The sequence below is a fragment of the Anas acuta genome, chromosome 1 (assembly GCF_963932015.1).
Source record: "Anas acuta chromosome 1, bAnaAcu1.1, whole genome shotgun sequence".
In the NCBI taxonomy this organism is placed as follows: Eukaryota; Metazoa; Chordata; class Aves; order Anseriformes; family Anatidae; genus Anas; species Anas acuta.
This window is the reverse complement of record NC_088979.1, coordinates 54,559,971-54,586,932: the sequence shown is the minus strand read 5'-3', so window position 1 is coordinate 54,586,932 and position 26,962 is coordinate 54,559,971. Positions and strand designations below refer to the sequence as shown.

The 26,962-nt window shown below is 38.0% G+C and overlaps 1 protein-coding gene across 3 annotated transcripts in view; it reads left to right on the top strand.

The window, feature by feature from the left end:
• The window catches only part of STK24 (serine/threonine kinase 24), a 51,647-nt gene that overhangs the window by 14,341 nt on the left and 10,344 nt on the right, over nt 1-26,962 (top strand). For 2 of the 3 annotated variants that reach the window (XM_068677415.1, XM_068677414.1), the window contains exons 3-7: nt 19,231-19,287; nt 22,517-22,625; nt 22,740-22,897; nt 24,705-24,890; nt 25,731-25,876. In XM_068677415.1, the coding sequence (XP_068533516.1) occupies nt 19,231-19,287; nt 22,517-22,625; nt 22,740-22,897; nt 24,705-24,890; nt 25,731-25,876 (656 nt within the window). Of the gene's footprint in view, nt 1-9,133; nt 9,271-19,230; nt 19,288-22,516; nt 22,626-22,739; nt 22,898-24,704; nt 24,891-25,730; nt 25,877-26,962 lie in introns of those variants that run through there. The other variant, XM_068677419.1, reaches the window with a different exon arrangement.

Here is a 26,962-nt window from a genome sequence, read left to right as displayed (position 1 = left end):
TTAAGAAGGAACCTATTAATGTTTAAGTGAATTGGTTAATAGTCTTGGCTGGGAATCCGGGTTTATTTGCTTCAGATCTTCGTTGCCTGTGCAAGCTGAGATTGCCATATTTAGGGAAAGGTCTGACCATCATTTAATTCTGTCAATATCCATGAGATTTTAGCACTAATTACAAGAAAGAGATCAGGTTTTTCCTCACAGAATGATACTCCTTTAAGTGATCAAGAAGGAAAACATGAGATCTTAGGGTATATTACCTGCCACTGCAGCAATTATTATTCTTTAAAGCCTGTGCTGGGTGATGAGAACTGGCCATGTGTCTGGTGGATCATGGGCAGAAAGAGGAGCTTTTTGTAGAGAAACGTTAAATTGATTTTCTGTGAATTACATTTGACAGGCAAATAATGATTCCAATAACAATTATGCTCTATCTTTCTCTCTCTCTCCCTCTCATTTTCTTTATTCTTTGTGCTCCAGATCAGCCTTTGTTTCCTCGGGTTTCTTACACATCCTTTTGTGAGCTGAAGAGGTGTCTTTTATTATGTAATAACTTTTTTTTTTTTCCCCTCAAGTATTCCCATGTCAATTGTTAAGTAGGAATAAGTAGCTTTTATGAGAACTTTCTGGTATTTATATTGTTATAACCAGTTTGAAGGCACCAGAAAAGAAGTGTTTCTGTCCCATCTGGGACTCTGCAGACCCGATGATGAATATTTCATGTCCCTTTGTAGGGAAAGCTTGTGGAGCTGCAGAAGACCTGTTCTGACATCTTCTTAAAATCTGTCAAACATTTTAAAGGTATTCTCTATTTTCATTAAGGGTGGTTAACGTGATGGTAATACCATGAAAACTTATATTTTTGAAGATTCTCCAGGTAGCTGGAATGTTCAGGTAGTTTTTCTTTAGTTTATAAACATCTGAATCATATTTCTTTGAGAAATCTTTCTTGTACTGCTCTTCGTTCTCTGTTATTCAATGCCTGCTTCAGTTCAGCTACATGATTATACAAGCTAGTGTGTTAAGGGAGCTGTTGCTTGAAATTTTAGAAGGCTTGTATAATATTGCTGTGCGTGCCTGAGGCCTCTTACTGGTGTCGTGATGTTCGTGAGAATAGCTCGTCAAGCTTTTGGTGTCTCCAGAATAACACAGATGTGGAAGTACAACTAGAAATGGGTGGTATTTCTAATGAGTTAATGACAGTTGCTGCGTCCTAGAAATACTTGTTTCTAAAAGTGGTTTTTTAGCTATGCTTTTCAGAGCAGTGTGATGTACCTTGCGAAATTTTCTTACTTTTTTTTTTAAATAATATATATTTTGAGTTCATCTTTTCAGGAACGTACTTACTGTATAGCTTTTTTTTTTTTTTTTATATCCAGAGAATAAGCCATATCTATATGTGTGAAGTATTAACTTTAACATGGAAAGTGAGACTTAAAAAACAGCTTTCTGCTTGCATGGAGCAAGTCTTCTTTCTCTCTAGGTTTTATTGTTGGAGGTTTGTGTGTAATTGCTGAGTTTGTTTAAATAGAGCTATAAGCAGTAACAAAGTGGGTTGTGAATATAAATTAATTTGAGGAACGCCTGCTTGTCAGAAACCCCGAAGTCTTTATATAAAACAGAAATGCAAGTACGAAGGCCACACTTCAAAATATGGTATGTTCGTATGCCCCTTCTATTAGCACAAAGGGTTTTTATCTGTTACAGGAGGTCATAAATAATTAGATGGTTGCTCTTGGAGCATATCACAGCAACATGGTTTATATGGGTGTGTATATCTAAAGGGACTGACTCCATATCTGCCACGGTGTGTTAAAAACCTGTATCAGTGCTCCTTTATGAAGTAGGCCTAATGAAGTGGGCAATGACTCCATTCTCTCTGCTGTGGGGGCCATATCTGTTCTTTAATCTCTTCCAAATGAAAGGTTCATCTGCTCTGTCTGTGATCTGATTAAATGCTCCATACAGAGGAGTATAGCTCATTTTAGATCCTTACAGAACTAATTTATGAAACCTGGCTTGGTCTGTTGCCTTCTTTAGATTTTAGGTAACAGCATCCACTGCTTCCTTTGTAATGGAGTAAGGATTCTCTGCGTTTCTTGTCAATCTTCTTATTTTTAAATTATCTAAAGTTATTTTCCATCTCTTCTGAGTTTTGCTGTACTATATCTTTTTAGAAGTATTGCTGTGCCATTTATTCCAAAACTTCTTTCTCTGTAGGAGCCAGCCAGCTCTGCTTACTGCATCTTCCTCTGCTTCACCAGCTTTTCAAGAGCTTAGATTTGCTTCTAAAGTTGCTCCTCTTGTCCTGTTCAGTCCAAGCTGTTTGGAATCTGTTTTAATTCCAAGATGGAGATGCCTTTCTGAAATTTTTTCTTCAGCTGTGTTAGTAACGTTAATCATTGTTTTATTGTAACTTCATAATATTTTCGTATTTATTTTGTCTTGGATTACTACTTAGAAATGCATTAGTTTCTGTTATTTTGTCCTTATATGATTGAGGAATAGTTTTGGATAATCTTGGCCACCCCCCCCTTTTTTTTTTTCTTTTCATATATGTGTGTTACTCAAAGCCAAGCTTAATATATGGATAAAAACTGAGATGTACATGTTCATGTATGTATACGTACATATATAATGTGTGTATATATATATATGCATATATATATGTAGTCTTTTAGTCCCTGTCATAGACTTCTCTACAGATGAATGTAATGATAGAGCAAATGATCACTAAGTAGTTTCAGCATTCAATATAAACAGATACTAGTGATAGAAAACCAATATTTACCTAGTTCTATAATGTATTTAGAAAAAAATCTCTAAGGTCATGTTTTTTTCTTTCAGATGTATTTTTCTGGCATGCATTATAGCTTTGGAGATGCCCTCTTTTGAACTGCTTAAACTGGATCCAGTGAGACCCAGACTTCTGGTTTATTTCCTCCTTCTTTTTACCTGGAAAGCTTTGCATTCTGTAAAACTATTTAAGAATGATTAAAAAAGAAATCTATAAAAAGAACTGACAGTGGTAAGAGTCTTAAAGGCTAGCTGCTGATGATTTTTCTTTTACTTTATACCTGCACCAGTAGTTACTTCTATGTCTTGTTATACTACAATTACAGCTCTAAGTCAAACTGTCATTCATACATACGGCAAGAAAACAGAAAATAGCTGCTGGTTAACTTTTATGAATGACACAATATAGCCTTGAAATAAAACGTGCCACTTCTATGAAGTTTGGTTAACTGGGCTCTGTAGAACAACACACTCAGGTAAATGAAGTCTAGGAGTATATATTTTTTGAAAAGCAGTGATTCTGAAAGTAAGGTATAGTTTATTTTAGACAGTCAGATGAACGTGAGGTCCGTAAGTAACGCTGTAGCTAAGCCAAAATAAATCACGTATTGGCTAGGGCCTTAGTGAAGATGGCATCAGTGATTCCTGAAATAACAATGTCCAGTTCACTGCGGGGCTGGAATGCGTTCAATGGAGAGCTTCAGGAACAGTTTGAGGTCTGGAAAGCCCATATTCCAGGGACAGGCTGAAGTTCAGCCTTGATTTTTATCCAAAAGAAGGTTGCGAAATGGCTTATCTGGACATATGGAAACTTACCCTTGTTGAAGTGCTTGATGAAGTGCTTTCTAACCTGTTGTACCAAAATAGGACAGGATGCCGTGGGTAAATGGCCAAGCTAAGCGAATTACATCTAGAAATGACGTGCACTTTTTTAAAGGGAAGGCAAAAGCTTGCATACCTCAGTAAACTCGGAGTGCATATGTTGAATATTCTTGCCATGGCTATTTACATAACGTAATGTTGAATGCAAGTGTTTATATGTGACTTTAACATGTTTTATGTCAGCATCCTTTTGCTTTACAGCTTTAACTGGCTTGCTTTAACATTTATGAGCATTTTTGAACTGATGTGACCCTAAGTGAGTGTGTTAGGAACAAAATGAGGCACGACTCCACGTGAGGCAGTTCCTGTACAGGTATTCTTGCTTTCCTTCCAAAGCCCCTCATAAAACCCCTGAAAAAATGAAAAAATGCCATCTGCCTGAACAGCCCTGATGGAGATAGAAGGGAGTTTCTGGAACAGTTCTGCTAGGCTTTCAGGTCTGGGTGGAGTACCTATTTAAAGAAGATGTTGAAAGCTTCCATTAACACAGCCCATAACAGCCATAAATAAGACAAAAGCAAGAGTCTATGAAAGAACCTGTACATTCTGTTTCTAGCATGGGTGGTTTTATGCCGAGGCCCTGTTCACACTGAAAATAGTTTGCTCCCTTCAAATTTCAGAGATGATTACCTTGCAAGTCTGAACTTTAGTTGCCTATAGTCTTTGCTACTTGAATGTTTGCCTGTAGCCTGTTCTTGTGCTCTTTAAAGAGAAAGGAGTTGCTCATTTGCATTGTCTTTATTCAAAGATATTATTTCTATTTGCGACTCAATTTTTTTGTTCCACTATGTTCAGTGGTCCAAGAGATTCTTATTTCTGGAATCTAATGTAGATACTATTTTTTTCTGAATCTGTGAAAAAATCTATCTAGTACATAGTGACTTCAAGAATTTTTCCTGTTTGTAATCGTTTCTGAACTGCAACACTTTTATGGGTAAATAATTCTTACTGTACTGGCCTATTGAGATTGGGAGGCATCACTAGTATATCTGAAGGCAAACTGAGAATTTGTAATAACTGTATTTCATGTTGTCCAACAGCTAGGTACTTAACCATGTTGTTTTAAATCAAATTTTAGAAAGCTCAATGTAAAATACTGTCTCTTGGAAGTTATATGTGTCGTGCTTGTTGTGATAACCCTTGAAAGCTCCATAATTTCACATTTTGATACCTATTTTTAGGCTGGTCTCACAGCTGGTTGCTGCTGAAATAAGCAGCAACAGCATCTCATTCCCATCCTGCTTTCAGGTTCCACCCCTTCCAAAATCACCTCTTACGGATTAGCCAGACAGGTGGTGTGGATTCAAGGCAAAAAAAGGTGGAGGGGGTGAGCCCAAAATTGGGAGGCTAAGGGAGAGAGGGATCACTTTTTTTGGTAACAAGCTTTGTTGCTTGTTGAAGCTGTAACAGGAAGCCTCATATTTAGCTTGGCCATACAGATCAGGATGACTTAGCAGTGTTTTTTTAACAGCGTATAACATTGCTTGACATACGTCCTTTTGTGGTGTGTGGTAACTGCTGGCCTGTGAGATATCTGAAAAGGGAATGTTATTATGGCATCTAGGTGCGAGCTTTGTTCGTCTGCTGCTGCAAGGGGAAATCCAGCTCTGCCTTGTGACTCGCCGCTTCCTCGCTCTAGCACCAGCACCTTTTTGCACTTTGAGTGAAGAGGTTCAGCTCAGTGAGTAGGCAAAACTAATGTTTATTTTATTTTTTTTTAAAATAGGGGGTAGTGGAGGAGATCGTAGGCTGTTTTATGGACACACACTGCCACTTCATTATTTATGAAATCTCTTTAATCAGCCAGCAGTAATGCTGGTGTGTGTATTGCCCAAAGAGGTCTCCTGGAGGATGACCACCAATCTATATTGATCTTATGTTCTTGGGTGCCTATAGAATGTTTGCCATGTTGATTATAAACTTCTCTCCACCATAATCTTGTGTCATAATAGTTATTATGTTTGTCATATCTTCAGTGTTAACACTAGGCAGTTTTTATTGCTCAGTAAATTTTCTTTTCCTTCAATAACTTTGGGCATTTGTACAGCTCTTCAGGCCAAATGAAGCTTAGGTCTTCATGTGGTTCGAATGGAGGCGGTTGTGTAAAAGGAAAAATGTCACATTCTTCCCATGTGTAAAGGAATAACATCATGGCACGTTACGGAACAAGTTAATAAACATATTAAAATGCTTGAATGTATAGCTATCAGAAACTGTTATTTGAAAAGTAGCTTAGAAACTCAGAAATAGTGAACTTCTCAAGGAAAGTCCCACAGTGAATAAATAGGTTTGTGCTGTGTTAGTTCTGATGAAAAGAACTGTGATGTTTCAGGAACCAGTGTTTTCAACTAAGCTCTTAAGGTTTGTTTCTCTATTTTTTCCCCCCGCTTTTTTCACCATACTAAGAAATTCTTAAGCCTACTACGTAACAACAGTTGGGGGGGGGGAAAAGGTCATTTTGGAGAGGCTTATTAAAAAGGTCTGAGGCTTTTTCCTGCTCTGCTTTCTCTAACAGCTCCTTGAAACAGCAATTTGTACAAAGGAAATGCAAACACGGGGAGGAAGGCAAAATGGAAATGAGGGGTGTGAATAGAAGGTGGTTTTAGCAGTAATTAGAGGCCAAAGGAAGTGTTGTTTGAGAGGGAAAGTGGAAATTACGTGTTTTACAGGGATTGGAGGAATAAGCTTGGCAGAAGCCTGGGTTGAAGATCCCAGCCAATTTTAGGGCTGATAAATACAACTTCATCAGTAGCTAAGGGTTTAGAAAAAGGATAGGCCTATGAATATTCTGTAAAAGGAGCAGTGGGGTTCAGTAATAATGTGAATGCATCAGTGAAAAGGAAAAGAGAAATAAAGACTTAGAGGCTGCAGAGCAGGGATGCAAAAGATCTGGGGGGTTGTACACACAAGTGGTAGGAAGGATTAAACTGATGGGTGAATTGATATTTCTACAAAGTAGAAGAAAACTTGAGTTGTACCTCTTATTTTCAATTTAATTTGACTTAGTGGTAAGCATGAACAGATGGAAGCATTAGAAAAATTGTTTTCTGGACAATGGAGGTGAAGGGGTTCCTGGGTGCCTCATTTTTTCTCTTGGAAGTCTGTTTCTGGTCCAGAGCAGGTGGTAATTTGTAAAAGCGGAGTGTAACTGATAGCAGCTATTGCAGTGAAATAGGTTTAAGATACTTATATGCAAGTAGGGTGGCATTTTGGTGGATCTTTTTTTTTTCTTTTTTTTTTTTTTTAGCTAGTTCCTTTTTATTCATTGGATGCGAAGAAGTTGACTTGATAGTTTTGCTTTTGTTATAATGCAGTTTGCCTGGAAGAATGAATTCTGCAAACTAATGTTGACATACTTTTGCTTTCAATTTCTTATTTTGGGACTTTGTCGAGTATTAATAATCACTTGGTGGTCTTCTCTCTAAAATTCAGCTCCGTATAGATTATGATTTGATTATGGATCACTCACTCATTGATCTTTGGGAAAAGATCTACCACAGATTGGAGTTATTTCTTTCCCACTAAGTATGGACTGGGTAGGCATGGTTATGAAGTAGTTTTTTGCCTGGTGGACAGGGAGGAAGGGAATGACTGTTGTCAGCCGCGCTAGGGGATAAAAAAGCTTAACTGTTAAAAGTGTAATGGGTGTAAGCAACGTGATTTTTCACCTGCCACCCCCACTTTTGAAGAGGTAAGAGGGAAACTGGCTATAGATGAGTGCAAAATGGAAGAGTATGGACTCCTGTACACTTAGTGTTCATAGAACCACAGAATGGTCTGGGTTGGAAGGGACCTTAAAGACCACCCAGTCCCACCCCCCTGCCATGTGCAGGGACACCTCCCACCAGCCCAGGCTGCCCACAGCCCCATCCAGCCTGGCCTTGAGCACCTCCAGGGATGGGGCACCCACAGCTTCTCTGGGCAGCCTGTGCCAGGGCCTCACCACCCTCACAGTGAAGAACTTCTTTCAGGTATCTAACCTAAATGTACCTTCTTTTAGTTTAAAACCATTTCTCCTTGTTGTATCACTACCTTTCTGTGTAGAAAGTCACCCTCTGTCTTTTTTATAAGCCCCCATTAAGTCTAGAAAGTCTGCAGTGACATCTCCCCAGAGCCTTCACTTCTCCAGGCTGAACATCCCCAGCTCTCAGCCTGTCTCCACAGGAGAGGTGCTCCAGCCCTCTGAGCACCTTCATGGCCCTCCCCTGGCCCCGCTCTGACAGCCCCACGCCCTCCTTGTGCTGTGCCCCCAGGCCTGGACGCAGCCCTCCAGGTGTGGCCTCCCCAGGGCAGAGCAGAGCAGAGCAGAGGGGCACAATCCCCTCCCTCCCTGCTGGCCACCCCTCTGGGGGTGCAGCCCAGGACGCAGTCGGCCTGCTGGGCTGCAGGCACACACTGCTGCTTGTGGCGAGCTGTTTGGCCACCAGCACCCCCACGTCCTTCCCTGCAGGGCTGCTCCCAGTGAGGTCTTCTCCCAGGCTGTGCAGTGTTCTGTAGAAGTGGTTACCCACTGCTTTAGAAAGTGAAATGTGAGCAGTTCTCTACTTGTGTAAGTTTTTTGTGCTTATTAGCTAGGAACCGGTTTTGCAGCCGCCACAAGAATTATGCGTCTGTTTGCTTTTACTACAGCACAGTTTGGGTTTGGTGTGAGCTAAGGTTGCCCATCAGCTTGGGGCTTTGGGGAATCATGTGCTTAGTATGACAAGCCCAGGCTTGTGACAGCTGGGCTGTAAGGATGCTGCTCTGTGATGGAAGGGCATGTCCCCAGGAAACACGCCAAGGAGCCTGAGAATATGGACACTGTTAGGGATGACTCAGGCGAAGGGAAACATGGAGCTCGTGGCTCTAGCATGTTGGGATGCTAACACAAGTCTGCTAACTCTAAATGTTGTGCAAAAGGGATCTTTTATCAGTGCGACAGAACTTTCATTGTTGTTTTTTTTCCTTTTTTTCCTCTAGCAAGGGCTCTGCAAGCTGTTAGACTAGTGTACAGCAAAAAGAATGCATTTCAGGATCAGTTGTATACTGCCATGGTATCTGCAAGAGGTCATGGTTGAAGAGTGACTGCTGTGTTAGGTTGTAGGATGCATTGACTAGTCCTCATGTCTAAAAATGACAATTCTCTTTTCCTTGGGATCTGAACAAGGCAGGAATTCCATTGTGTTGGAAAATGATTCCAAAGGCAAATAGCATTTTTTTATACAATTATACATACATAATACTGTCCCCTGAGGGTGCTGTTCTGCTTAGTGTGAAAAATCACATTGCCTGTGTTTTTCGTGGAGTACCCAGTGTCCAACAATTCTTCTTTCTCCTTAGTCTCTGTTCTGCGTTGGCTACCTGGCAGATGCGTTTATTTATTTTTTCCTTTGTGGTTGAACGTTAGATGGCTGACAAACCTTGATTAAAGGACATAAATGCGCCACATGCAAAACCACAATGATTTCTTTGATTGCAGGGACCTTTTGGCCAGCTTGCATAAGGACTTGTGTTTAGAAGAGAACCTTTGGGCTCATCTGTATCTCCCTCCCCTCAAAGGGATGGCAGCCCGAGGACAGCTAGCATTCATCCTGACGCCAAGAGACTTCAAAGGAGGTAAGCGCCTCAGAAATGCTCCCCAGACAAAATACGCTCATCAGCCCTGCACCCCAGCGTGGTAATAATCTTCAGTACAGCATTACCATCTCCTAAAGGTTTTTGTTCATGACTCCTTCATGAAAATCTTTTTGAGAACTCCCTGAGGCCTCATCAGCTGGTTGCAGAGCCCCATTAAGATTTGTGAAGTTACACATCTCTGTCAGTAACCCTTGTCCATTTCTGCCCTCAGTGTAAGGCAAAAAGACACTTTATGCTTCCTGGGTTTGTACTCAGACGTATGCTCCCCTCCATCCCTTGTTTTGTCTTCCATACTTTGGATGAGATTCAAAACTTGAGCTTTTCTCAATGCACGATCCTTAAAGATAAAGTTGGGGGGAGGAGGGGAGAAGAAAACCATATGCTTGCTCCACATAGTTTTAAAATACTTTTTTTTTTTTAATGTATCTCCAAATAATTAATTTTATACCCAGATATTTCCACCTAATTCTTTGTGTGTTTAGACTTCTAGAGAGCTTTACCTGAGGAAAGTTCCACAGAAACAAAATGCTGCATTTCATTCTCCTGTGAAATAGATCTTTTGGATTTTTTTATTCCTGTCAGAGATGCCACCTAAACATAGCACAGCTGTCTTTCTTTATATCTTTTATATCTGTATACACTTCTAAATGCCTGTAGAATTATTATTTAGTAGGGAGATGAATTGGAAACGAACAGTTGTTTGTCTTGAAATCAGAACTGTAAACACAGTAATCCCATGTTAGCTGTTAGCTTTTTTATTTATTTTTTATAAAAGCAAACTTTTCAGGGGTGACTTCTGCTCCCCACCCCATTAGATCATCCATAGGGAAGCTGAGCTATAGGTCTTGCTTTTCTTGTTCTTATTCCAGTAAACATTATCTGAAACCCACTAAGCCTCTAGCAATGTGGCTGGAAACATGAGGAGGAACTTTCTTGCCAATTTTTTTTTTCTTATGAGAATATTTGTGAGTAGAGTAGACTGTTGGTAAAAGTGAATTATGTATTTGCTGAGCAGATTTTGTCTAGGGGTGTGGATTTGGAGAGTGTAGTTGACAGTCAGACCTTTTAAGAGGTATCTGTTCCTAATGTCCTATATGACTGCAGGTATCCTGTGCAACAATTTTTGTCTTGTTTTTTCTTTTATGATTTGGGAATATTTTTTTAGCTGATAGCCTGACTTCTTTAAGCCTGGGGAAGAGCTTTCTGACTATGTAGAGGACTTCTAATATTTGCCACCTAGTTGGCTTTCTTACTGGGCTGTCCTGTATAAATACAAAGGTTTGTAGGTTGTACCTTAAATATGTTAAGGTCATCCTATAAAATAATAACACATCTAATTCTTTTCCAAAGATATATAAGTGTAGATTTACCTATGGATTTTATAAACAACTTGCAGCTGCTCCAGACTTAAAATGTTTATATGTCCTGGTAAAATTGATAGATTAAATTAGCTTGTTTTCTGTTTATGTTCAACAATTGTTTGCTGTTTTTTCTTTCCTTTTTTTTTTTTTTTTTTTCAAAATGCTGAGATTTTCTGTTGCAATAATCAGCATTTTCATTACAAAATTCTTTTGTAATCTTCTACATTTCAAATGTAAATATACTGGTCAACTGTAGGTATTTTTTTCTTAATATGTAGTCTTTCCACAATGTGTTATTTCTATGCCTCTTCTTCTGGTATTCAGAGGCAAAATATTCAAGTATATGTGTATGTATATATATTTCAAAATAATTTCAATGAATGAAACTTTCACAACTGGTTTGTTTCTCCTTTTCTTTTTTTTTTTTTTTTTTTCCCTTCTGGGAGTTATTCTAGCACTTTTTTTTTCTCAGCAAGGTTTTACTGAAAGTGCAGAAAAGAGCAGTACCACACTGAAGCTAGTGTAAATCTTATCAAGTTCATTTTGTTCCTGTAAGACAAGCTAAACAGAATCACAAATATATATTTTATTAAGGGGTTACCCTCTTCTGGGAGTGGATGAGAACGAAACAAAGGCATTTTTTTTATTTTCTTAATTTGAGTAACTTTCTAGAATCAGTGGAAGATTTTTTATTTTTATTTTTTGTTAGGGTTAAGAATTGCTACACTGCTTTCTAGCTTGTTGGTGGATATTGATTATAATAAAATGAGAGACCTAGCTATATGTGGGAGGCGTTATGTTATTTGGAGGCTCTGGAATTCATGAAATACTTAAATGCCTTTCAAAGGCAAATCTAGTTATTCCTTTGTCAATTTTTTTACTGGAGAAAACTGATGTTCAGAGCATTGTTTTTTTTCTTCTCTCTTTGGAGCCTGTCAATTGTTAATAGTCATTCATGTAAGAAGAAAAATAAACTTTATCTGTGGTCTTCAGTAGTATACCAGATTATCTACTTCAGCATGACTAGATTTTTGCTTCTGCTTTCTTGCTGAATAAATATCTTGATCTGTACTTTATGACATCTGCCTTTGCTCTTACACTTCAAAACCCCAAAGCGGGGGATACCAATTTTAAGGATGGCAATTCACTGCGCCTGTTTGGTGTTTCAGTTGGTGTTCAGTTTTTTCACTTTTCTGAGAACACAATGTACAGTCCTTGAAGACACTATTCTAAGGCATGAACCATTTGTTGTGACAGGATGGGGAGGAGAAAAGGGGAGGGAGAAGACAGTTTATCCAGAGAGTATCTTTGGCAAAGGCAATCTGTGTGACTTTAGCCTTGTTTTCCTGTGAAATAGTGTCTTTTGTTCTTCAGAGCCAACCATTTTTTTTTCCATGTCATGTGATTTTCAGGTTCTTCAGGTATCAGCATCTTTATGTAATACAGATGGTGTTTTTTTCTTTTTTTTAAAAAATGGAATCTGATGTCGTAAACAAATAACATCCCTCTTGATAAAATGATATATCAATCTATACAAGTTTGCATTGTGGTAGGTGGAAATAGATGGAGGAACATTAGCAGATGAATAATTTGTCAAGGGAAATTCTAGTGAAGGGTTAATGAATGGTGAAACTCAATAAACTTGTTATGAGGCTCTGGAATGATAGTGGAATTCCTTGTTCCTTGTAATAAGGCTGGAGAGCTTTTTGCTTATCAGATCTGCGAGAAAAACAGCAGTACTTACTGAGATTGTGCTTAAGAACAAACTGTAGTGTGTTAGAAAGGTGATGTGAATAGGCGATGAAAGATTTTTATCTGGGTTTGTCCCCTGTGAAGATAGTTCCAAACGCTTGTAAAAACATTATAGCCCTTCCTGATAGCTGTTGTACAGCTGCAGGAGCTAGATACGGAGTGGTAGAATCGATGTGCCCATTTGCAGGGGGGAGAGCTTGATTATTTGTTACTTAAGCTTAACAGAATTGTGTGGCTGAGATGTTCCCCTTTTGGGGAAGCTGCAGTGTAAATAACTTGTGATCAGTGAATTCAATCCTTTGTCACATCCCTTTCATCTGTCAAAGAAGTTATTAAATGACACTGAGCAATCTTAACTGGCATGTGGAAGTGCTGTGTGAAGTTTAACGATGCGTTCCTTACCTTCTCTGTCCAAGGATCGTGTTCTGGAAAGAATGGCATGCAAGCAAATGGTGCACTTCGCATCGTTAACATATGGTAACACTGGATCTAGTTCTGATTAGGTTTAAATTGAACCAATAATATATCAAGGTAATATTTGTTACTAGCCTAGATATGACAGGAATTGAGGCTCTGTGGTGGAGCTCCACGTATTTGTTGCCAAAACCATGCATTTGCTGAATATTGTTGGTATCTTTATGGAGGTGCTGATAAAGAACTCACTTTTTGACAATCGGTACCTGTTCTAGCACTCATCTGTGGATCTAGAAAGTGAAGAGTCAGCTAACACACTGGAAAGGTTGCAAATCCTGATGAGTTTCAAGGACCAATGGTGATATTTCATATTTAGGTGCCTTCTCTCTAACAGTTTAGAATCATTATTTTCTTGTATATATATTCCTTTTTTTCTAGAAGTTGTAAGCTCTTAGGGAAAGGCATATAAAATATTTTGGAGGTCTTGATACTTCTTGATAGATGTTTTCAGATTTGAGAAGATGGCAACGTTTATTATTGCTTGTGAAATGGTTTTAGCTTGTCTAAGAGAAGCAAGTGCCACAATTAGGTAAATACCGTTTCCTGTTGGTGTCTCAAAGCATCATTCATAGCATCCTATTTTTTTTTCCTGATTGATCGCTACCTTACCTCTGAATATAAACTCACAGATGTCCATTTGAGTTAACAAGGTAATGAGGACTTGAATGCCAGGTTCTGCCTATTCTTCATCCTGTGTAATGAGGCAGGGACTGCTGCTGTGACCTGATGTTCAAAGGGGATGGTGAATGAATAAAAAGATGCCTGAAGTTGATGATTGTGAGCAAATAGGATGCATTTGTTTGCTTAATCATCTCTTCCTCTTTTCACGAAGGGTGTTGGAGTGCCAGGTGTTTTCAGTTTTACCTTAGACAGGTGGTTTTTGTACTTCAGTTTGGTTGCACAGCTTGTTTTGGGGCTGGACCTTTGCTGGGGGGCAGTGAGAGAGCATCTTTGGCATTGTGATTGTGCCACCTGGTGGTATAGTCGAGCATGGGCTTCAGATGCATGGTTAAAAACACAAGTGTGAAGTATCTGTAAAATCCTTTTTTCTTTCCAAAAAAAAAAATCACACATCACATTGTGCGATTTGTAACTAGTTTGTATTTTCCAGATTAACTGAGGTTCTGATCAGGGTATTTGGATACCCTCTGTCTTGGGGTTAGTAGAAAAACCTACAGTATCAAACGATGGTAAAGCTTTTAGTGTATAGATGAACTTAATCTAGCTTTTACTTGGATTAGCAGATCTGTTGTGTTATTTCAGTCAAATATGTAACTTCTAGTTTGTGATTCCTTCTGCCTCATAATGATTGACATGTTAAAATGTTTGCAAATACAGATTCTGAGTGGGATTTGCCAATCATTTGTCTCTGAACCAAACCAAGCCTTCAGTAAAAGGATTTCACGTTTGTTTATTAAGTACCTTTTATTCTGCTGCTAATTATGCACCATGAATTTAAGGTGGGAAATATTCTTACAATAGGTGGGAGGATTTTGTTTCGCTTAAAAACAGGCGGGCTCACGGTTGTGCAACTGTTTTCAAAGTGCATTAATTGACTTCCTCGTTCTAAGACTTGTGGCTGAATTCTGAAGCGCTGCACAGGTCAGCTGGTGCTTCAAGTTCTTCTGGTCCTTCTTGTTCATGACGCTGTATTATCTTATTCTCTGCAACCCCTCTTTCTCTCAGGAAAGGTGATTTAGATAACATCTAAATCCCCGCAGCCCCCTGTTCCTGCGTGGGCTCCTCTCCACGGGCTGCAGCTCTGGCCCGGGGCCTGCTCCTGCGGGGGCTCTCCATGGGCCGCAGCCTCCTCCAGGCCACATCCACCTGCTCCACAGGGGGCTCCTCCACCCATGGGGGGGCTGCAGCATGGAGATCTGCTCCATGTGGGACCCATGGGCTGCAGGGGGACAGCCTGCTCCACCAGGGGCCTCTCCACAGGCCACAGGGGAACTGCTGCTGCCTGCCTGGAGCACCTCCTGCCCTCCTGCTGCACTCACTCGGGGGCTGCAGGGCTGCTTCTCACTCCTTGCTCTCCCGGCTGCTGTTGTGCAGTTTTTTTCCCTTCCTTAAAACTGCTTTCCCAGAGGCACAATGAATGTCATCGTCTCAGCTCTGCCCAGCCTTGGGTCCCTTTTGGAGCCATCTGGAGCTGGATCTGACCTGGGGCATGGGGCAGCTGCTGGGCTCTGCCCACAGAGGCCACCCCTGCAGCCCCCCACTACCAAAACCTTGCCACATAAACCCAGTACGTAGGTGAATCTCTCCTGTTTAATATCATACCGCAAAGAAATGCGTGTATACATTCTTCCTGCTAAATACATAAACAAATACACAAACAAATCTCTGAGGCTAGTCTTCTCCATGTTTGTTGAAATGTTTTGTTAGCTTCATAATGATTTGTAAAGAAACATTTTAATCTTGATTACTTATTTCTGTATATTTCTTCTACACTCTGATTTCTGTTGTGCTTTGGAGACTGTAGGGGAGATTTTTTTGTTGGATAGCTGGGGGGAGTGGATGGTCCTTGATTTTACATATTAAAAGAAGTAATTTACTTGCTGTAACTGCACTTACCTTACAACTGTTTTCATGGTATATAAGTGAATAAATGGTGAATACTTCATCAGAAACAAAGCTGCTATTGTAAGGCTTTTGTGTGGTTTTAGAGTTAAAATCAGAAGTCCAACTGTAAGAAGAGCAACCTAGTTTGGAAAGGGTTCGTAGAAGCTCTGCGTTTGTGAGAGAGCTTTTAGATTGCAAAGCTGTTCCTTTGCCCAGTTTCATGGCACCAGAGAAAAAACCTCTTGTTCCTACGTTGAAAAAGGAAATGTACCGTGTGCCTTCAATTAATGCGCTCATCTAGAGAAATAGTAATCCTAAATTTGGCTTGATGACTCACCATGGCTCCACTGTGCTTGGAAGAAAAATCAATGCTATGTTGGGACTGATGCTTAAGAAGACAATTGGTCTTGCTAAAGATCTTAAAATTGAACACTTAATGGTCCTAGTCTGAGTATGTAAGTGTAGCTTCTTTTTGCAAATGCGAGTGATTTTGTGTAAATATGTAATTATTAATCTAGGCTATGGAAGATTTAATGATTTTGGTGCTTCCTTTGAAAGGAAAAATGCGGGATAAGTGCTGAACAAAGAAAGAAGTACAGGCAAGAAAAACAATTTCAACATCCTTAAAACGGAAAGTGGCAGTAAGTTAGGGATTGTGAAGCATGCCAGAGATGCTTGTAAAGGAAGGGCAAGAGGAGGGAGGTTTGTTACTCTGGTGATGCCAAAGTGAGTTGACAGTGGTGCTCTACTTGTGTTTTGCTGTTGTTGCGTGGCATAAAATAAGTGTATACAGGTTACTGGCTCTAAAAGTAAAATATGTATCAAGCAATTCATTAAAACTGCTTCACCAAAAGCACTTTTTTTTTTTTTCTTGTTAAGCAGTGTGCAGATTTTAACTAAGAAAGCCAAAGACTTCCAGTAGGGGTCAATTGAAGGTGCTGTTAAGATTCACTACAACAGTAGTTACCTCTATGCAGGTATTTTGCATGAATGATGAAAACTTTAAATAAACACAGGCCTCAAAGTTGAGCAGCATTTCTGTGGCAAGGGGAAGGATGAACTATGGACCTTGAAGACCGCTTTTAATCTTAGGCTACAAATATAAAGGTGCCATAACTGTAATAGATAGCTGCTGCTTAGCTTCACACTTAGGATATCTATTGATAGTTAGGTGTCCTAACAGCATTTCCACACTTTACTGAATTTTAGATCTTTTTTAAAACCTTCGTATTCCTGAGTTTACTGGATTCATGGTTACTGTATTGTAAATTCAGACATATGACCCTAAGCAGTTGATGATGAAAGCTTTAGGAGAAAAGGCTGAGCAAACTAGGGAAAAAAGTGAAAAGGTAAGTGAGGATTTAAAAAAAAAAAAAAGTCTGATTTCTGTAATTTATTATTGTGTAATTTTATATTACACAATTGTGTATCTACACAATTAAAATTATATTCATTAATTATAATTTTTAGTTAATTTATGCCACTTCTGGATTTCTAATTTGCAACTTATTTTAAATAACTATTTTCAAAGTTTTTTTTCAATTCTGAGGCTGGAAAATTCAATATCTAGTTCTGTGAGAATTTCTCTTTGGGGAAATAGTTACATCTTAATTAAAGTTATTTCTCTAAATCCACATGGTAATTGAGATAGTAGAAAAAAGAAGACGCATCTCTTCTTGACTCCTTTTTTGTTTGTTTTGTTTTGTTTTGTTTTGTTTTTTTTTTTGAGAGAGGATCAAGGGGTTCATTTGCCCTGCCTTTTTCTTTTCCACCCAGGAAGTTGCATTGGAATAACAGGTAGAGTGATACAGCTGACGTGTTTGCGCTTAAATTATTATTTGCAGACACATAAAATTGGAATACTTGGGGCATTTCATGCTGCTTTGGAAAACAAATTTTCAGATGGAAGCAGGTGAGGTTTTTTATATCTAGAAATATATAAAATATATATGATAATTTTGATTGAGCTGAGGAAGTTTTCTGAATGTGAAATAACTTAGAGTAAGACACCTCTCAGAAGCATGCTTGTTCTGGAACTGTTAGAACCCAGAAGACTTAAGGCAAAATCTGAGAAACTGAGAAGCAGCAAAGTACATATTTCAGAATTGTTAAGGGACTCTTTCAAGATAGGGAGTGATTCTTGGAATGTCTGTGGTGTCTGCAAAAAGTAAGCATTATCCAGATGCTATATGTAGATAAGATAAATTGTATTTTAAATATTTTTTTTTCCTAAAAAAATGTTTTGGTTCTTTTAAAGTCTTTTTAACAAGATTGAATGTTTGTCAAATACCATTGACTCCTGAAGAACAAGTTTCTAAATTTAATGGGATCTCTGTGTTAAAAATAGTGGGTGATGAAGGAACTAATCCAAGATCGATCTTAACAATGGTACAGTTTGTGAATCTGGAGATGGGTGGGGAGGGCTGCGTGCTGTTACCTACAGGAGGTACGTTACTGTAAGGTGGATGGATTTGATGCTTCTCTTAGCGTATCTGAGAATAAAATATTGCAAACAGCAGAGAGAAGCGACTAGGTCCAGTCTCTTTTACAGTGTATGGCATATTTTTTATTAAACACTCATGTAATATGTATCAAACTTTTCCTTGAGAATATAGTAGCTCGATTTTTTTCTTCAGCTTTTATTTTACTATCTAAAGCTAACAAATTGCAGTAGTTATCTTGAATAATTATTTATCTTACTAGTTTGCTTCATCTTTCTTGAACATAGGTGTCCAAAATTCTACACCCTATATTAGATACATGAACGTTAGTGGAGAAAATTTAGCTGTATTCTTCCTTAGGTCAGAGACAGATAAGTTGTGGGTTACCTTTCAACAAAATGAAACAATGCAGAGATGCTAAGAATAAATTTTAAATCAAATTCAACCTAGACAGGAGTCAGGTTATGTAAGAAAATATTTGCAGTAGCTGTTCAAATAAAAATAATCAATAAAAGAAAACATTTTCTACTAATGAAAGGAAATCTACTATATATGATGTATTTGGTATTTTGAATGTCTGTAATCAGAATTTTTAAATGTATGAGTTTATACTACTCCACTTTCCCGTCTCTTTCGTGTCTCAGTAAATACTTTTCCGAATATACTCAGGAGGGTAATAAGAACAAGTAGGTGGGTGGCTCCTGCATGTTAATAGATAAGTGAACTCAGAACTTCAGAGCAATTGTCCAGTCTTGGTTCTAGTCTTTTTTGTTTCCCAGTTCTGAAGCTTTGACCATTGAATTAAACACTGAAGATGCTCTTCATATTTTCAGCATAAAGGCAAGAGGTGTCCTGCTACACAACTGTTTGGCAGGAATTGAAGAGAAAATTCTTCTTGCCTGGTTACAATCCATATTATAATAGCATTAGTATCAGGGCACAAAGGAGGTACCATAAAATGAACTTGAGTTTGACGTTTAAGAGTATGCATCAGTTATTTAGAAGCAATCAGCTTCTAATGTCTGCCCTCTTACCTATTGGTACATACGAAGTAGCTTTTCTCCTGTTGATTTAGATGAACAGATTTTTTTTTTTTTTTTTTTGAGCACAGATAGTTGTGTAAATAGCTTGTGGCAGACTAAATGAATTCCACATCAGATGGGACTAAAAGTAATATCACATTGTAAAGAATAATCCAAAGGTGTTTTGGAGGAACAGCTAAACATTTATAGTAATTTAAAACAGTAGATTCTTCAGCAAAAAGAATGGAATGATTCCCATTATAACTTAATGATAACTGATTGTTTTAAAACTTAATGTATTTTCTGTTGTTTTTTGTTTTGCAGGATACAAAGTTATGGATAATAATGGAATATCTGGGTGGAGGCTCTGCACTTGATCTAGTAAGTAAACTTTATATGATTTTTGTTACCTTACCTCACATTAATTGTCCTCCAATATAATTCTGGAAACATTAGTGGTATCATTTGTCTGTGATACTCTTTTTTGTAATAATAGCAGAAAATTATGGTCTTACAAGTGAAATTATTACTTTCTAAGTTGGAAGGTAGCATAACCAGATGCCTTAAACAAAACATTTTGTTTTAATTTGGATATTCCAGTAAAGGAGAAAAAAATGCTTCTCAATGCCAGGAAAATATTATTTTCCATGAGGCATGACTGATTATTTATAGAGATGGTAGGGAGCTAAGCAACCTAATATTGGAAGCAGGATATAAACATTTTTGAATGCTGATCTTCAGTCAACCAGAGAACACTAAAGGCTGAAAATGGTATTTTCTGTTTCGTAATTCTCCTAACACAATTCTCCCTGGTTGTGTTAAGAAAGAAGAGAGAAAAAAAGTACAACCTTATAAATTGCAAACTTAGTGAACCGTATCCATTCCATTTCTCTTCCATCAAAGAGTGCTGCAAGGAGATCTGCTTGGCGAAGAATGGTTATAGAGGTGGTTCAATATGTTTGAAAGATGAGATTAATTGCACCAGATAAATTGTCAAAATAATTGCCCAATTTTGAATCATAATTCAAAAGGTTCAATGTAGATTGCATTTTCCTGGCCTGGATGCTGGCAATTCACATCAGCCATCTAAAAAATAAAAAATCACATACAGTGTTGTATTTATTGTGGATTTAAAAAATAGTATTACGAAAATGAGAATACGTGTTTTGAGTACATGCAAATTATCATACCAGCTGAGACTGACTGTCTGCAGCACAGTTTGTTGTTCTCACCTGGGGCAACTAATAAATGCTTGAAGAAAGAGTGAAAGTATAAATGCCTGTGTGGCAGTCTGCTGCTGACATCCTGAAGATGAGAGGAGAGGCTGGTAAATGCAGACTTCTGGCAGTTGAGCTGCTATGCTTTAATTGGGATTACCTTTTTGAACCCATTTATACCTTTAGTTTCCATACCCTCTAAGAAGGAATTCTGTGCTTATGTAGAAATAATGTTCCTAACAAAGATATATTGCGAAAAAAGTATATTTGTTGTTCTGATAGTTTTGTCCTGAAAAAAGGACAAGTGAGAAAGCAAAAAGAAAAGCAACTAGAAACTGTTTGGGTGTACTTCTATAACTTAATAAGTCAAAAAGGTGTGTAAGAGTGAGAAGAAAAAAGATGTTCTCAAATATTCCTTCTGAATCTTTTTTTTTTTTAAATCACATTCATTCACCTGTGTGATAACATACAGAATATACAGATAACATAAAAATATACAGAACATATTTGTTCTGTAAGTTGTTGCCTAGAATAGTACAAAGTCTTTGGTCACGTCTTGGAATGTCATTGAAAGGATTTTGCTACAGAACTGAAGAACTGAAATCATCGTCCAAGTGTTTGTACATCAAGCATCTTGTGTGCTTCATCCATGTTGAATTCATGTCCTGCTGCTTGTTTTCCTGGCTCTAAACATACACATCATGGTCCCCAGCTGGAATCCAGTACGAGAATTGGCACTCTTTATTTTGCTTTTACACAAAGCAAGGCTGCATGGGGACCTCAAATTCTGTGGTTGAAGCGTATGCATGACTTACTAGCCTGGTGTCTTCCGTGCTTGAATACCTAAAGGCTATTTTCCAAGTCACACCTTGCGAGAGAAAGTGCACTTAAAGCAATTACACGTACATTGGCTCTCGATTTTAATAGGCTTGTGGTGAAGGTACAGGCACCAGTGGTCCAAGTCACAGCCTGTTTTCCCAACTTTGTGCTCATTTGGGTGAGCTAACATCTGACAGAGGAGTTCCCACTGTTAGATGTAATGTGCCATGGTCGCCAAGTCTTGAACTGGTATTTGCAGCCTAGCCAAAGCAAAGCCCTGAGAATGTCTTTGTGGGCTTCAGGGAGTGGCAGCATCATGTGTGTGCCTATTTATTGCTCTCATAAGAACACAATGTTAGTTTTACTGAGATTGTATCAATGCTGAGATGAACCATTTATGAGGTTGTTTTCAAAGCTAGAGTAAAGAAAAAAAAAGGTCGAAAGCAAGGCTACAAAGATAAAAACAAATAATATGTTGTCGGGATTACCAGAAATCCTACCTTTTTTCCTGCTTACTAGGATTTCTGATGGATGTAGTATTTTATTTTTATCTGATATGTTTTTCAGTGGCTGTTCTTTTGGGGTAGCCTAAAATACAGGAGTATAATCTTAGGATATCCTGAGCTGGAAGGGACCCACAAGGATCATTGAGTCCAACTCCTGGCTCCACACAGCACCACCCAAAAATCAGACCACGTATCTGAGAACGTTGTCCAAATGCTTCTCAAACTCTGCAGGCTTGGTGCCATGACCGCTGCCCTGGGGAGCTCGTCCCAGTGCCCAACCACCCTGCACCAGAACTGTTCTCTGGGTTTGTGTTTCTCTCAAAATGCCCTTACTGGTTAGGAAGCCTGTTTAAGTCAGTGACCTTTCCTCTATCACTTTAAAGTTAGTGGCACACTCAGTTTCAGAATTTATCTCAGAAGCAGAGAGCTGTGAGATATCCTCCCCCTGCTGTCTCTTCTCGGAATGAAATTACTCAGAATTGTTCATTCTCATGATTTACAGACTTACACCTTCAGTTTTATGTGGAAGAAAGGTAACTTCTTAAATATGCAGAGCTTTGTCAGCCTGGAGTTTTGAGTTGTGTTTTGGGGAACTTCACACAATCTCATCTAACATATAGTAATGCTGGATGAGATGGCTGATGTGGCACCGTAAATACCTCGGTTTCCTTCTCAGACTTTGAGATTTGGGTCCATATAGACTTGCACATCGAAATTCAGTGTAATCTTAAGAAGAAGTTGATAACGTAGATGATTTTCAAAGACTGTGTATGACTTGACCACAAAGCAATAACGTGATAACTTGACATTGTGTCTTTATGGAACATTTAAAAACTTTTAAAAGCATTTTAGATAACTTGAATATTTGTTTTTCACAAGACAACTTAGTTTAGAACTATGTATTTTCTTGAGGGTATTGTGCATTGTGTCTCATGTTACAAAGTTAGCAAACAAGAAGTTTTGAGGTGTGGTAGAAGGATGTCTTTCATGCTCACAGTTCCATTTCTGGTCTCTCCATTTCTCCTTTTATACACACACACACACACAAATTCTTCTTCTGTCTCCTAGCTAGAACCTGGCTCACTTGATGAAACCCAGATTGCCACAATACTGAGGGAGATACTCAAAGGACTTGATTACTTACATTCAGAAAAGAAAATCCACAGAGATATTAAAGGTAAATTGTTTTTATTTGTATCATGATAGTTGAAACTAAGAGATGTGATTTTGCAAGAGTCTTAATTTATACTGCATGAGCTCCTCTAACACTATTTCCTCGTCCTTATTCTAGCGGCTAATGTATTGCTATCTGAACAAGGAGAAGTAAAACTGGCAGATTTTGGAGTAGCAGGACAACTAACAGATACACAAATAAAGAGGAATACCTTTGTGGGAACACCCTTTTGGATGGCACCCGAAGTCATAAAGCAATCTGCATATGATTCAAAGGTAAAAGACACTTTACTTTGTATTTCATTTTTTGTGGAGGAAGGTCGTTAACAGTAGAAGGTTATAAATACATGAGTGGAAAAAAATGAAGTGTTCATGCACGCATAAACGTATATTAACTTGATTTTTATACATAAACATACATGCTCCATCTGTGACTGAAAGTCTGGCAGAAGAAAATTACTGATTTATATGGCTTTAACACATTTTTCTTGAACTGAGATTCAGAAGGAAGCAGAAATAATAACTCTCAGTTGCTAACACAAAGAACCTTCTTCACAGGTGACATTTTTCTTTCATAACCAAGAAAAGGCTTTCCTACCAGAGGAAATGTACTCACAATTATACTCAGAATTGAGAACTTATCTTAATAACAGCGTTATCAGCTAAGTTGAACTCAAAGCTCATTTACATATATAATCTGCTGCATTCAGTGTGAGATGGTGGTTCTGTAACATGGGCTAACAAAGCATCATTTCATAAATTTGATGGTATGCTAATTAACTTAGATATTTTCCATATTGACTTACAAAATAAAGTAACTACGCTTTTAATAATAGAATAAATACTGTCTGAACAAGGAAGGAGGAGCCCATTTTTAGTAGTGCTATGTAGCTATCAGCCTGTATTAAGTGGTCAGAGATGACCTAGGATATCAACTGAGCAGAGACAGGGTGGATTAAAGGGTCACTTAATAAGGACAGTAACGATAAATAAATTCTGTACTCTCTCCACTACCCGGAAATGGATCTTGAAAACCAAAACTTGAATGTACTTAATTGATATCTTGTCCTTGTTTGGAACAGAGATTTTTGGTAGCTCCCTGCTACGAAAACCTTGTCACGTAAACCCAATGTGCTATTTCACCAGAACATAAAGTTTTAGGATGCATTACTTCGGGCAGATTTGACAACAGGGTTTGGAGCCAGAGAGACTAAATTTCCTGGAAGGAATAGTCCATTTTGATGATGAAAATCTGTGAAAGAAATATATCTACCCTAAAACAACAGTCTGCATGTTGTGACATCCAGGAGAATGTGAATTCAGCTCATCGCTGAAATTAAATGGTACCAGATCTAGCACTGATCTCTGCAGTGTCATTTGACTTGCCCCTCTAACTTGGCCGTAAGCCTTTGGATTGGCATTTTGTATGAGTGTGACTTTAGAGAGGTTTCATGTACAGCAGGCTTTCTTGGCCTACAAGACATGCCTTTCAGGAGGTTTACAAAGCAGATCTGGCAGAAAAACACTTTCCATGTTTCAGAAGCTACTTGGACCAAGTACTTAACTGGTTAAAATCTTGGGGTGAAAAAATTGATTAATGTTGTTCTAGACTGTGTTTCACTAGTCTGTGAAAAGAATGATACATGAGGCAGTGTTAAACCCCAGGAAAATTATATTCTAATTTATTCAATTTCTTATAGTTGTACTGGCTGATACTGAAGAAAAATGCATGTTATAACATCTTTTACCCCAGCATTGTGTCCTGCCTCATACTTAAATAGTAAACTTGAATATAGGAGGTAAAGTGCTAGTTTATAACAACCCTACCATTATTTTAAAAATATTTGTTAGTAACAACTGATTTTGAATGTTGAATAAGTTTTCAGACTCTTACTAGAACTGCTTTATGATTGAGAGTAAAAACAACTGATGAACTCTTTTATGTGGTTAACCACATAATCTGACTGTTAGCAAGAACAATTTACATATAAAATGATTTACAGTAAAGATTTAAAATCTACCTTGGCTAGCAACATTGTTTCCTCTTTCTTCAACTTAATCTTTAAATGATTATTTCTTACAGGCAGATATCTGGTCATTAGGCATAACGGCTATAGAACTTGCAAAAGGAGAACCACCTCATTCAGAATTACATCCGATGAAGGTTTTGTTCCTCATTCCTAAGAACAATCCACCAACGTTGGAAGGAAACTTCAGTAAATCCCTCAAAGAATTTGTTGAGGCCTGCTTGAACAAGGACCCAGGCTTTGTGAGTTTCAGTTGTGTTTCAATATGTCATAAAGAACTTGACTGGTTTACATGAATTCTCTGTGGAAAAAAACGTTTACAGGAGTTTAAAGGGGGAATCTTTATTAGTGACTTACAGGGAAAGATTAACTGAAAGTTGCAACTTGCCCTTTTAAAGTTCAGTTACTTCTTCCTTTACTGATAACAACAGTATTTATTTACCACTCTGTTTTTTAAGAAATGAATGATCTGTAAGCTTACTTCATGCAGAAGTTACTCTTTCAAAATGGACAAAGCATTTTGAGATGCACAGGCAGAGTAGGACAGATAAGGAAATAGCCCACCCACAGATAAACTTGATCAGATTTTATCAAAAGAGTTGTACATACATTTATATATATATATATGTATGTATGTATATTACAGACAAGATTCAGAATAAAGTTGAAAACTGAGAAATCCTTGAACAAATAATTACAGTTTTTTAAGGAGGCAAATGTATTTTTGCTTTGCCTAGCCTTAATGCAGAAACTGGTTTAAAAGGGAGAGATTTTCTTGTGAATATTTGTTTTTATATATGAGGTTTAAGAGCTAGGTTAGTAAAGCGCTATGCAAACTCTTCAGAAAGCTTTGAAGTGGAGGCAACAATTCTAATAACCATAGGGATGTTGGAAAACTCTGCTGTGAGTGATAACCCCAGGCTCCACTACGTTTGAATGTCAAAGGAAATTAATTTAGTATATTGTTTTGGCACTTCTGTAAAGTTCTATCATAAGTCTCTACATAAGAAGGAGTGTAATTCAGCTTTTTTTTTTTTACAGTGAGTTACTTTAACACTTTCAAATACGACTTTTTTTTTTAGAGACCTAGTGCAAAGGAACTCTTAAAACACAAATTTATTTTACGAAATGCAAAGAAAACTTCCTACCTGACTGAACTTATTGATAGGCACAAGAGGTGGAAATCTGAACAAAGTCACGATGACTCCAGCTCTGATGACTCAGATACGTAAGTCTGACAAATTTATAAAATATTCTTTGTAAATAAAGAGACAAGTAGTTATTTCTAGCACATATATTCCTATGTTTTGTTATTCATTTACAGCTTTTCACGTTAGCAGCCTTGGTAAGCTAATGAAATCTTAATTTCAGTGTTGTAAGGGATTTTATGCAAGTAACTTAACTACTGACAATAATTGTCCTGGCCCATTCTTCACTAGCTTCTCTTTTATGTAGGGTCTAAGTTTTTTTTCTGGACATAAGGCTGGCTGTGCTCCTGTCCTGTGAGCAAAATTAGGCCTCACCCTGCACAAATAGCTAGCAGTGTACATTTGTACTGTGCTGTGTGTGCATGTGGCCCTGTAAGGAGAGGAGTTGTCTCCTTGGTGGCAGGTTGCCCTTCATTTTGGCTACCTGCAGTAAGCAAGCAGAAGCATATCCTTCTGTGTAAGAGAGGGTTAATGGTATAATGCTCCTACGAAAATGGGGATTTGGAACTGAAATAGTTGCTGAATGCTTATGAGACAATTTAGCATAGTATCTCAGCCTGTTTTCCTCTCTACTTCCACAGCAGCCCTCGTATTAGATGTGATAAAAGGGTGAATTGATTTGGTGTGCTGATCCAATGGAGTGCTAACTTCCCAAATAGATCAGCTCACTAGAGCTAATGGAAAGCAGATCTGTCTCTTTCCCTGACAGACAGTTCGATGTGACTTCAGGCAGAGATGCTGAAGGATTTTCTTACGCTGATCATATGTTTTTTGGCTTGGTAGGGCACTAAAAATACTTTTTATATGGTATCTACAAGATGCTATTCTAATGGGTGGTTTTGTTGCAGATCACTCTTAATTCACAGCTCATAAAGAAATGAGCTTAGAGAAGGAGATCTATTACAGTGCGAAGTGAAATGTAACACTGTGACAGGTTTTTCTCAGCATAAATATTTTTATTCTTTCAAATTCCCAGGAGTTAAAGGAAAAAAAAATAGTTTACTATGACATCCACAAAAAACGTGGCAAAAGATTTATTTATGTCAATATAATATGCTAAATCCATGCTGTGTCCCTAGTTTTTTTTAGCTGAGTATTTTGAATCA